Source organism: Triticum aestivum, chromosome 1D (assembly GCF_018294505.1).
Source record: "Triticum aestivum cultivar Chinese Spring chromosome 1D, IWGSC CS RefSeq v2.1, whole genome shotgun sequence".
In the NCBI taxonomy this organism is placed as follows: domain Eukaryota; kingdom Viridiplantae; phylum Streptophyta; class Magnoliopsida; order Poales; family Poaceae; genus Triticum; species Triticum aestivum.
The window spans coordinates 346775525-346787813 of NC_057796.1; the positions used below are offsets into that span (position 1 = coordinate 346775525).

Here is a 12289-nt window from a genome sequence, read left to right on the forward strand (position 1 = left end):
GCGAACAGGTCGTTAACAGGCTTTTCGTGGGCCGACCCGCTACCTTTTGACCAAGTCAAACGGGCCGGGCTTTTCACCTGAATGGGCCACTGTTGGGCCTTGCCACGTGTCGACATATCATAGGCGCCTCCCGTCTAGTGAGTGGATGACATATGTCTCAACATTGAGCCGACACGTGGTTCCTCTGGCCATTGAGAACTTTAGACGTGGAAAACCCCCATTGGTCCGGTCTGTTGACGGGTTATCGGATCCAAACCTGAACCTGATAGCTTAACGGCGACCCGTTACGGTGGATGCCACGTGCCGGTTACCCTTGACGAAAACACTTCCATGATGCGCCATTTATCGTCATGGAAGTGGACACTTCTCTGATGATAATTTTGGTATTTTCATGGAACACTTCTATGATAGCACGTGTATGACTATCTTGATTCTGTCATAAAAGCGTCACGGGTGTACATGCATGACAGAAAACGTGACCTACTGTGACAAACACGTATCATCATGGAAGTGTATTTTTTATAGTGACCGCAACCGTTGGTGATATACAACAAATCACAAACGGTCTGCAGCACTTGTATGTGTGCGAAGGGGCTCTTGAACCGTTTGTGGTAGAACATTATCGCACACGGTAATTGTTCGGAAATGTGTGCGAAGGAGTCATGCATGGCACACGAGTTCCGCAGAAAACTCGTGTGCGATGGGGCACATATCGCACACAGTTCATATGTTGGCCCGTGTGCCTTAGATACTGTTTCCCAAACAGTTCATTACGAAACACCGTTTTGTTTCGCTGCGTCATTAGAAACGTTTAATCACCGATCCCATACGTGTGACAGAATTTAGTGTCTGTTGCATCACATACGATTATATTTGGCAAGGCGTCTGCATTATGGCTCCCTATCCTCGACGGTTTCGGGTCGTGTGGGAAGGACCCCCCCCCCCTATCGCACACACTCACTAGGCGACGGTTTAAAATGTCGTCGCAGCAAGGGGTTAAAAACTGTTTGTATAGCAGCTCGCTGTACCAGTGTATGATCGCGTCAAATGGACGTTTCTGGAAGGTGCCTTGTCCATGTTTGGTTTCTGCCACAAATGGACTTCGTGGGTAATGACTTATGTTCGTTTAGTGAGATACGCGGTGAGGATGAACGGGGTAATTCTGGATTTCTTTTACCCTACGAGGGGCCTCAGGCAGGGTGACCCGCTAAGCCCTTACTTGTTCCTCTTTGTGGCCGAGGAACTCTCCATGGCTCTGGATAAGCAGTATGAAGTTGGCAACATTATCCCGATTAAAGTGGTCAGAGGAACCCTAGGAATCTTCCATCCATTGTTCGTGGATGATAGTTTGCTCTTCTTTAAAGCACCTGAATCTTAAGCTCTAAGGGTGAAAGACACTATATCTTTATTTCAGCAAGGTACTGGTCAAGTTCTTAGCCCCGGAAAATGCTCTATATTGTTAAGTTAGGCGTGTCCAGAATCGGTCAGGAAGGCTATTACTAGTACCTTGGAGATTACAACGACTATTTTTGAGGAGAAATATTTGGTCCTTTCAACGCATTTCGGCGTGCTTCACTAAAAGGCTAACAAACCGGGCTGAGGGGTTTATATCTCATGGTGCGAAAGACAACCTTGTAAAATCGGCGGCTCATGCTATTCCCACTTATACTATGAGCATTTTCAAGATGGGGGCAAGTTTCTATGATTGGTATGAAAAACTCATTAAAGATTTTTGGTGGGGCGATGATCAAAATAAGTGAAAAGTGCACTGGATGTCATGGGATATAATGACTCAAACTAAATCGCAAGGCGGAATTGGATTTTGTGACATGAGAATTTTCAATCAAGTTTTGTTGGTGAAGCAAGCATGGAGACTTATTCAAAGGTCGGGCATTATGTGTGCAAAAGTTTTGAAGTCAAAATATTATCCAAAAGGTAATCTCCTAGATATGGTCTTCCTTTCGGACGCGTTTCCCGTTTGGCGAGGGATTGAACATGGGCTTGAGTTGTTAAAGAAGGGCATGATATGGAGAGTGGGAAATGATAAAAGTATCCAGATTCTTAGAGATAATTAGATCCTAACCAAGAAGGGATGTCGGTCCTGTCCCTTAAGAGCATAAGCAGAATTCGTTGGGTGAACTAATTGATTATACCAAACACAAATGAGTGGAATAGGCCTTTGGTTCATAGTTTTTCCATGAGTTTGAAGCTCAAGAGATGTGCAAAATTAGAATACCTTTAATACCTGTTGATGATTTACTGGCTCGGAATCATGAGAAGAATGGCAGCTTTACGATGAGAAGCGCATACAAATTGGGGCTAAACCTGAGAAATGGTACATGATGGGAAGAAACATCACATAGCCACGTCAACGGAAGGGGGTCTCTTTGGAACCTCATATGGAAAGCACACATCCCCCACAAGGTCAGAATTTTTGCTTGGAGAGTCGCTACTGATTCTTTACCAACAAAAGAAAACAAATTGAAGAGGACTTTGGAACATGATAGCATTTGCAATATTTGTGGTAGGGAGCCCGAGGATGCACACCATGCTATTGTTCATTGTAGCAACCCTAGAGCTCCAAGAGAAGCCATGAGGGAGGTCTGGCCTTTGCCGAAAGAAGAATGCTTCGCTCGCTCCAGACCTGATTGGCTGCAGAATTACTTAGCCAACGTGACAACATCTCCAGAGATAAGATCTTGTTGATGTTATGGAGAGCCTGGTATTTACGAGACGACATAGTGCATCATAAAGGTACAACCTCCATTGCCAAATCTGCCATTTTCTTATCTAATTACTGGAATTGTCTTAAGGGAGGCATTAATTCTACTGATGTCTTGAAGGGCAAAAGTCCATTGGTTGTAATTCCTAGAGTGCAACCTGAAGTTGGTGCCCATGCATCCAATGTTTTGGACTAGGGCCCTTGTTGGTTTTGTGAAGGTAAATTCAGACGCATCTTTTATAGTTGGTTCGGGTTTGGCAGCGGCCGGAGTCATTGGAGAAAATAGCGACGACGAGGTTTTGTTTAGTGCGGGCTGGACCCTTCTTGACTGCACTGATGCTGAAGAGGCTGAAGGGCAGGCAATGTTTTTAGGCAAGCATGCGAACCCTGAAAATAGTATATATATATAGTTCCTATGATGTTTGAGACAGATTGCATGGCGGTTGTTGAGGCCCTCAACGCAAATTCTGTGATTTGGCCAAGATGGCGGGCTACTTACAATTATTCATGGGCCTTGCTGAAGAATTCTCCATCCTAGAGAGTAACAAAGATCGGAAGAGAGAGCAACTTGTGGCTGCACATAAACTTGCAGCTTATACTAGAAGTAACGGCAATTTTTTTTATGATGGGCAGTGTGCCAGTGCCACCTAGTATAACTGATGTAATCTTGAAAGGCTGTACTCCGGATACAAGTAATATATAAAACTCTCTTTTCCTAAAAAAGAAAATCACGTTAAATCGCACGAGGTTTTCTCCTTTTGGGCTCATTTTGCTTTTCATCAAAATCAAAGCGAAGCAACAACCGGAGGCGCTGTCTTCAACCCCCCGATTGTACCCCAGCGGCCCGGACGGTAGGCCCCGCCTGGCAGTCTCAGCACTCTTCTTCCCCTCCCTCTCCCTACCCCGAACTATCTCATCGCCCCATCGCCCCAAACCCCTACCTCTCCTCACCCCGACCGGAAATGATGAAGTCCCTCTTCCTCTTCTCCGCGCACCCCGCGCCGCCCCTCCTCCCCTCCCCAAACCTCCGCAGGCTCCTCTGCCTCCGCGCCTCCTCCTCCTCCACCTCGTCCCGCCCTCGCCCGGGCCGCCGCTCCCCGGGCCCCGCCCGCCCCCGCCAGCCCCAGCCCTCCTCCCTCTACGCCCGCCCCAGCCTCCTCACCATGGAGCGCGACCGCGCCGCGCGCCGCGCCGACGTCGACGCCTTCCTCGTCTCCCTCGGCGTCGACCCGGGCGAGCTCGCCGGCCTCGAGCTCCCCGTCACCGTCGACGTCATGCGGGAGCGCGTCGAGTTCCTCCGCTCCCTCGGCCTCGGCCCCGACGACCTCGCCGCCTACCCGCTCGCCCTCGGCTGCAGCGTCCGCAAGAACATGGTCCCCGTCCTCGACTACCTCGGCAAGATCGGCGTCCGCCGCGACGAGCTCCCGCACCTGCTCCGCCGCTACCCGCAGGTGCTCCACGCCAGCATCGTCGTCGACCTCGCGCCCGTCGTCAAGTACCTCCAGGGGATGGACGTCAAACCCGGCGACGTGCCGCGCGTGCTCGAGCGCTACCCGGAGCTCCTCGGCTTCAAGCTCGAGGGCACCATGAGCACCTCCGTCGCCTACCTCGTCGGCATCGGCGTCGCCAGGCGGCAGATCGGCGGCGTCATCACGCGTTTCCCTGAGGTGCTGGGCATGCGGGTGGGGAAGATCATTAAACCTTTCGTCGAACACCTTCAAGGCATTGGCCTGCAGAGGCTGGCCGTTGCAAGAATGATCGAGAAGAAGCCGTATGTCCTTGGGTTTGGGTTGGAGGAAAGGGTCAAGCCTAACATTGAGGCGCTTCTGGAGTTTGGGGTCAGGAAGGAGGCGCTGGCATCCATTGTGATACAGTACCCTGATGTTCTTGGGGTTGAGCTGCGAGAGAAGCTTGTTGAGCAGCAGAGCTTGTTTGAGTCCAGCATTTTGGTCAGCGGTGATGATTTCGGACGAGTCATCGAGAGGATGCCACAAGCCATTAGCCTTGGGCGAGCTGCCGTTCTAAAGCATGTCAACTTCCTCACAGGCTGTGGCTTCTTGCTGTCTCAGGTGAGCAAGATGGTCGTGGGGTGCCCCCAATTGCTCGCACTCAACATGGATATAATGAAGATGAACTTCGAGTACTTCAAGAATGAAATGGAGAGGGATTTGGAGGAGCTGGTTGAGTTCCCGGCATTCTTTACGTATGGCCTCGAATCCACTATAAGATACCGGCATGAGATTGTGGCTAAAAAGGGATTCACATGCTCTCTCGCATGGCTGCTCAACTGCTCTGATGCGAAATTTGATGAGCGTATGAAGTATGACACAATTGGAGTTGAGGAAATGGAGGATGATAATTCCTTTGACAAAGATAGGTTTGTGGAGCAAGTACAAGATGAGGATGATGAGGATATGGAAGAGGATAGCGATTATGATGACACCGATGATGAGTTCATCGAATGATTCCCTTCGTTCATAGTATCTAGTATCAATTGTTAGCTGACGAACTTGCATTTATGTCTTGAGCTTGATGCTCTGTTGTATATGATGCAGTAGTGATCACTAGACTGTCATTTTTGAAGGATGTGCTTGATAAACCAAATGCTGGATATAATCAAATTGTAGCTTAGAGGTCTGATATATTCAGATATTTCACACAGTGCTTGTTTAACTGGGAAATGATGTAGCATCCATCCTTGTTACTGACACATTTGGCATTTTCATATGGGAACACATTTTGCAGCCATCTTTCTCATGTATGCCTAATATACTGTAAACTTAAAGTTATATCATATAGACAGTTTGCATGTTTCTGAATGTGAAACTGCATTATGACCCACTGCATTTGCAAGAACCTGAGCAAACAATGAACAAATTGCGATGTTATAAATCTGACATCCCAGTCAGAATTGAGATATGATCCTCCTGTTAATGCCACCTGTTGGTCTTCCAATGCAATGCATTCATTTTTGGTGTCACCTTGTTTTTTTTTTAGTTGACCTTGTCATTTTCTTATGATATACACCCTTTTCTTCACGATTGAGTTTATTTCACTGGACTACGACTATGTAGTGGAGAGGGATGTTGGCATCAAGATTTTGACTACGTTGTCACAGAGATGGCTTTAAAAAGTCCGCAATGCATACTAGGTGCTGTGGCTTATAAAACTTGTCTCCTGTTGAACACCAAACTCGCGGATCCCCCTTTCAGAATGCCTGGAGAGAAGTCCACCACCCCAGTCTCCAGATAGTGGATACTCCAGAGTTACTAGTCAGGCTGCTGCTGCTGGCGCCGTTTGGTTTGGAATATGGTGTGTTTCCATCGCAAAACTGGATCATCTGCAGCAAAGAATTTTGCTGGAAACATTTCAGTTCCAGTAGCCACTACTCCATCTGGAGAAATTGCTGCCAAGTGCCAACCGAGAAGAGCTGGCCCGTTCCATGTGAAATTCCTGCCTTTCATGTCAGGAGGCTACAGAACCTTATCAGAAAACGAGCGGGGATCCCTTCCCCCCTTGCGCCACAGCTGCCTGTGAAAAGGAGAAAGGGAAATGGGCGGAGTCCAGCATCTGCTCAAGCTGAGGATGGCGTCGCCCCACGCCCACCCGGCCACGCGGCCCCTCTCATCGCTCCCGTCCCTCCTCCTCGCCCGCTCCTCCTCCGCCGCCACCGCCGCCGCGTCGTCCGCCCGCCCCGCCTCCCTCTCCCTCTCGTGCTCGCGGTCGCGGGCGCGGGCCTACTGCCCAGCCGGACGACGGTTGCCGGGCGCCGTGGTGGCTATGTCGTCGGCGGCGCCCACGCCGGGGCCCGTGCAGAAGTCGGAGGAGGAGTGGGAGGCCGTCCTCACGCCGGAGCAGTTCCGCATCCTCCGCCGCAAGGGCACCGAGTAAGAACAGCAGTAGCACATGCTTCATCTTTTCTCGGGCTTGTTATCTGTTTTCCTCGTGGAATTAATTATGTGGGTGCCCTCTGCACTTTTACCATACAAAGAATATGATGGTATCATGGCTGTCTACTCTGATCAACAAACAATGCTCCATTTTCTTCTTCTTTTTTGCGGGTGAAATACTGTATTACTCAACTCGAAAAATTCATACAATCAATCGTAGAAAGTTCTGTAGCAACTAAGGGCCCTGATCTAATCCAGGTCATGGTTCTGCCCTCTAAACAAGCAAACTTAGCTAAGCTATCACTAACCTTATTCTGGCTACGATTGATATGAGTAATAAAACAATGCTCCATTTTCATTGTAAGTTAGTTTACACATCAATTCGTCAGTGTGATCAACTGCAAATCGGTATGTATTGAACCGTATTTGAACATGTCTAACTAACCTGGGTTGCCACCAGTACTGGCATGCACACTACTGCAAGTCCTACTCCTATCCTAGTTGCAATGCAACGATGATTCGACAGATCTCAAACGTTGAGTCCTCCTTTGGTTCACAAGAAATTTGTAGGAATTCCTATAGGAAATTTTCCTTTAGAGCCCTTTGGTTTGTAGGAATGGATTCATATTCCTATGTAGGATTGGTTCCTATCCTTCACATTTCAAAGGAGAAAAAAACATTAGTTCAGACCTACTGGAAATATTCCATTCCTATGAATCAAATGACATCACTTTTGCTATAGAACTGAGAGCCGTCTCATTTCCTATGATATTCCTTTCCTATGAACCAAAGGAGGCCTGACTGGTTTGCAAAAACTTCTGGAGCAATTAGAAAAGCAAGAATCAAGAAAATAGGCATCCCTTTTATTTGATACTCCCTCCGTCCGGAAAAACTTGTCCCAAGCTTGTTTCTCAAATGGATGTATCTAGCACTAACTTTGTGCTAGATACATGCATTTGAGGGACAAGTTTTTTCGGACGGAGGGAGTACAAGTTTGTCCTGTTCCTATCCTGCATAACAATTGCAACTTGGCTCACAAGATTGTCCCAGTCATGCAGTCTGCTTTGTTATTGAAACATGACTGCCAGATTGGTAGAATCTAGATACGCCCCTTTTCATGAACATTAACCCATGTACTGTCGCAACACATATCGATGGTTGTTCACAAGATTAAGTCGTGTACTATGTTTTCTCATTGAAACATGACAACATGACTGCCAGATTGGCGTCTCTAGTATTTAGACCCTTTTTCCAGTCTTTAGGAGTACTATATGTACCTTCCTACTGCGCATGATTTTATTAACCGGTTAATAAAGTAATATACCCACATGACATTTGGAACAACCACATAACAAGGCCGTGTAAAGTTGGTATAGTGAAATTAATTACAATAGTGTATTGTCTGTTACCACCTCCTGAGACTAGGCTTACTCCAAAACCACAACCAAATTCCAGACAACCAATTTGAGAACAAACTAGAAATTCTTTTCCACAAAGTTGGAGAACCGCTTGCACAAATGATAGTATAAATCCAAAATAGCAAGTAAAAAGGTGTCTTGACAAAAATAAATCAGAAGAAAAAAAATGCTACCCAACAAAAATATACTTGGCCTTTTTAAGTTTGCTGTCAAGATCTCAGTACAAACTACAAAGTATTTTATTCTAATAACATTCTAGTCTACAATAGCAGCAGCCAGAATTTGTTAGTATGTATTGTACTTTTCTTAACGCATCTGTTTATGTATTGCCGACACGGGCAAGTATAGCAAGTTAAAATTTTACCTGTTCTTGAAGGAAGGACAGGTTCATTAGGTGAATTATCAGAATATCTAGTAATTTAAAATGTGAAGCTTGAGAAATATGGATAGGTGCTTTATCACAAATCAATTATTACTTCATATTTTGTTGGTAGATTATACTGTTGATTAATCTGGAACCTGCAATTCAACCAGATGCATACATAAGTTTAGTTTGATACTGGAATGGCATGTGAGCTGACTGTATCTATTCCCTATCCTACATCCACTCCAACATTTTGTGCTGCCCTATATACTGGCCTATGGTTCCGTTTCGATTTTTTTTTACTGGTCTATGCCATCTTACATATGGTAGTCTGTTAAACTAACAATAGCATAACTGTGAAAAAGAAAGAGCTTCCGTGTGATAAATTTTCATTTGACTATATTTGTTTCAGGTATCCTGGAACAGGTGAATATGACAAGTTCTTCAGTGAGGGTATTTACGGATGTGCTGGCTGTGGAACCCCCTTGTACAAATCATCTACGAAGTTCAACTCAGGGTGTGGTTGGCCAGCATTCTATGAAGGATTTCCTGGAGCCATAAAACGGACGGTACGATTCTCTCATCCATTCCCAGTGGTTTGACTAGGAACCGATGCCTTTCTTTTCCTCTATTCATTCCATGCCCTGATGCTGACGGCGGTGACATTTCATCGTTTAATACTCTAGGCGGATCCTGATGGGAGGCGAATTGAGATCACATGTGCTGCTTGTGAAGGACATCTGGGGCATGTGTTCAAAGGGGAGGGGTTCAACACGCCGACTGATGAGCGACACTGCGTCAACAGTATCTCACTCAAGTTCGTTCCGGCCTCTGAAGAGGCTAGTTGACTGAGCTGATGAACATCTATATGAGAAATGGAAACAAAACCTTTTGTGCAACCATCATAGTGACTACTGGATGTCAGAACTCAGTACTTTTGTCAATAATGCAAGCCCCAAGTACCGATGCTCGCTGCTAATTTTGGCAGTATTACATGTGTAAATTCTAGGTTTTGTTTTCCCTGTGGAAATTAATAGTGAGCTGTACATTTAAAAATAAAGCCGCCTGAAGAATGCAGCTCATGTTGTTTCCCTTTGTGCCCAACATAATATCTTAGTGATTATCCGCAATAAACCAGTTCCTGTGCAGCAATAATACTGATTTGCGTTAATAGTCTGTTTGGCAAATATGTCAATACAGCCGACATTTATTAGAATTGACAAGTAATATTTGAAACATCCAATCTAGTGTAGTGGTTGTTGCAAATAAAAGCAATCTGATCGTCCACGTCTCAGTCAAAGCACACTACAAGTTGTGATGTTGCAAATATTCTTCATCAACAGCTGCGAACTCAGCATGTTGTGCTCTTGTCTTCACGAAGATGATATGAGTGAGATGCCTTGAGCATGCGGCCTGATGATATGAAAGCAAATATACAGTTTCAGTTTGATGCCAACAGCAAAAGCAATAGCATAATATTTGGAAACAAAGTGCACTACTAGGTTTCATAAGCTTTAATCATTAGTATATGTGGTTATGTACTATGCTTATGTACCTGTACGAAGGCGCATTTTTCATGTTTTCTGATTTTTGTTTCTGCTCGCCTCACATGCTTTCAAGGCTTGAACATCTGCATTTGAGCGGAGGTGACAAAAAAGCTGGTTAGATCAAATCTAAGAATTTGAAGTGATGACAACTTCAGTTTATGAATGTTATTTAGTGTACAAGACAACAGAAAAATATGTACGAATATAACCATCAAAGCAGGAACCTCCCTCTCTTCTTCCTTAAAAAAAAGCTACATTTGTTCATTTATTTGAGCACCACATAAGGTACCTGAAACCGCAACATCTCCCTTGGGGCACCCCTTGAGTGAACACTACCTTATGGCAACAAATCTTCCGTAAACAATAAAACCAAGTGCAGCTGCAAGTTATTGTTACTAGTACTATTTCTATACAATCTCGAACATGATATGAGATGGGTTCTGAATTTAACCTTAATGCCTGATGCTGATGAACATGTGAGAAAGCCTCATGCATGATCAACTTCTTTTAAAAATTCAATGTAGGATGCCGCACGTTATTGTCAAGCACAAACATGATGAATTTCAGCACATGTAGTGATATAACTGGTACCTCACAAGTCACATGACAGAAGATATACTGACCAGACGTCGTTACTTCATGATTTATCTTGGATGGTTCTGGTTCTGGGTACCATTTCAACATTTCTTTTTTTGAAAAGTGTTCAGCATTTTGTATGCTAGTGCTGACCATAACAACGCTAAACTGGGCAATGTGATAGAGCAAGGGAAGGTATCAACATATCTTCTATCCCATATAGCATTGCTTCTCTTCTAGATGGAACTTAATAAAATGAGGAATTATAAGGATATCTGAATTCGCATTTTGTTTAAAGGTAGTTCAACCTGAATCTCGAACATATACTTAAAACAGGTCCAGGTTTTGCCTAATTCCAAAACATTGAACAACAAACTTAGCCCCAAAAGCAGGGTGGGTAACAACCTCAGTAAGCCGCAACGGAATTGGCATCTACGAGGAAGAAAAAGCGAGGGGAAAATCTGCGGCGATGCTTACGTGCTTGGCAGGCCTTCCAGTTGCGGTCGGACTCGGCGAGGCAGTCCTGCAAACGAGCCAAGGGAAGAGCGGAATCAAAGGTTTGATGGAGCAAACAAGAGATTCGCCTGCAGCAGCAGAGGTCAGGAAAGGGGGCAGAAGGCGAGGGGGGGTCAGGGCGGTGCCTGGAGGGAGAGGTAGAGGGCGGCGCACTCGTTGAGCTGCTTCACGCTCTCGTCGTCCTCGTCCGCGTCCATCGCGTGGAGGGGGCCCGGCGGCGCAGGAGGTGGTGGCGGTGGCGCCGCCGCCGGCGCTTCCCTGGCGTTGCTCGAGGAAGAACCCATTCGAACCAGGTTTCGGCAGTTGGTTTGGTGGCACCTTCGACCAGTCGTCCCGTGAAGTCGGTCGGTCGGTCGGCTTTGAGTCCATTCGAACCAGGTCACGGCAAGGGCAACTCTGTTTGCCTGCTCGGCTTCCGTTGCCTCGAAAACGTAAACATTGTTTGATTTGTGCAATAAAAGAATACGCTTCCGTGGATTCCTCTACACGACCCCATTAAAAAAAATACTTGATTATAACATAAACGTACACACATGCCCCCTCCGTTTTTATTTACTCCACATATTAGTTTTGACTAAAGTCAAACTTTATAAAGTTTGATCAAGTTTGCAGAAAACAATATGAACATTTACAATAACAAATTTATATGATGTGAAAATATATACAATGATGAATCCAATGATATATACTCCTCCGTCTAGTGAAAAATATACATACCATTTGTTTAGGACAAACTATAAAGTGGAGTAAAAAAATGCATTGGAAAGGTGCAACCCACCATCTCTCTCCTCTTTAATAACCCAACCCCCAATGAGCTAAGTGAATGTAAAAATTAATGTTATTAATCTTGATTACCGTGTGATAAGGGAGAAATATTTTTTTCTACTTTAAAATGCATTGGGAAGATAGAAGTACACTCTTTTGTGAAGAAATTTTTAAACCGGGTGTACACTCTTCATCGGACGGGGGGAGGGGTATTTGGTAGTAGTGTATATGTTAATACTCCCTCCGTACGGAAATACTTGTCGGAGAAATGGATGAATCTAGATGTATTTTAGTTATAGATACATCCAATTTTATCCATTTCTCCGACAAGTATTTCGGGACGGAGGGAGTATATTTTACTACAAACTTGTTGAAAATATATAAAGTTTGACTTTAAAAAAATCTAATATGCGGAGTAAATAAAAATGGAGGGAGTATGCTGCACACATACTCACAAGCACTCGCCTACCAATAACCCGAAGATTCGATGA

General features: G+C 45.2%; 3 protein-coding genes across 3 annotated transcripts; 2 read left to right on the plus strand and 1 right to left on the minus strand.

The window, feature by feature from the left end:
- The first annotated feature begins 3630 nt into the window (after positions 1-3630).
- On the plus strand, positions 3631-5470 carry LOC123181963 (transcription termination factor MTERF4, chloroplastic). The gene has a single exon (XM_044594387.1). The coding sequence runs from the start codon at positions 3685-3687 to the stop codon at positions 5185-5187; it is 1503 nt and encodes a 500-aa protein (XP_044450322.1). The 5' UTR covers positions 3631-3684; the 3' UTR covers positions 5188-5470.
- Positions 5471-6187: 717 nt separating this feature from the next.
- Positions 6188-9471, plus strand: LOC123181964 (peptide methionine sulfoxide reductase B5). The gene is made up of 3 exons (XM_044594388.1): positions 6188-6609; positions 8807-8963; positions 9081-9471. The coding sequence occupies exons 1-3, from the start codon at positions 6275-6277 to the stop codon at positions 9240-9242; spliced, it is 654 nt and encodes a 217-aa protein (XP_044450323.1). The 5' UTR covers positions 6188-6274; the 3' UTR covers positions 9243-9471.
- A 61-nt stretch (positions 9472-9532) lies between these two features.
- LOC123181965 (uncharacterized) lies at positions 9533-11375 on the minus strand. The gene is made up of 4 exons (XM_044594390.1): positions 11159-11375; positions 10995-11040; positions 9950-10024; positions 9533-9807 (listed from the first exon to the last, which is right to left on the minus strand). The coding sequence occupies exons 1-3, from the start codon at positions 11315-11317 to the stop codon at positions 9969-9971; spliced, it is 261 nt and encodes an 86-aa protein (XP_044450325.1). The 5' UTR covers positions 11318-11375; the 3' UTR covers positions 9533-9807; positions 9950-9968.
- Between the last annotated feature and the right edge of the window lie 914 nt (positions 11376-12289).

Bases quoted from the DNA above. Each gene is read 5' to 3' on its own strand.
- LOC123181963 (XM_044594387.1), top strand. From the start codon at position 3,685: ATGATGAAGTCCCTCTTCCTCTTCTCCGCGCACCCCGCGCCGCCCCTC.
- LOC123181964 (XM_044594388.1), top strand. From the start codon at position 6,275: ATGGGCGGAGTCCAGCATCTGCTCAAGCTGAGGATGGCGTCGCCCCAC. The intron at 6,610-8,806 runs GTAAGAACAGCA...TATTTGTTTCAG, and splicing joins CTCCGCCGCAAGGGCACCGA to GTATCCTGGAACAGGTGAAT. The intron at 8,964-9,080 runs GTACGATTCTCT...TTAATACTCTAG, and splicing joins CTGGAGCCATAAAACGGACG to GCGGATCCTGATGGGAGGCG.
- LOC123181965 (XM_044594390.1), bottom strand. From the start codon at position 11,317: ATGGGTTCTTCCTCGAGCAACGCCAGGGAAGCGCCGGCGGCGGCGCCA. The intron at 11,041-11,158 runs GCACCGCCCTGA...GCTCGTTTGCAG, and splicing joins CCCTCTACCTCTCCCTCCAG to GACTGCCTCGCCGAGTCCGA. The intron at 10,025-10,994 runs GTAAGCATCGCC...GCTCAAATGCAG, and splicing joins CTGGAAGGCCTGCCAAGCAC to ATGTTCAAGCCTTGAAAGCA.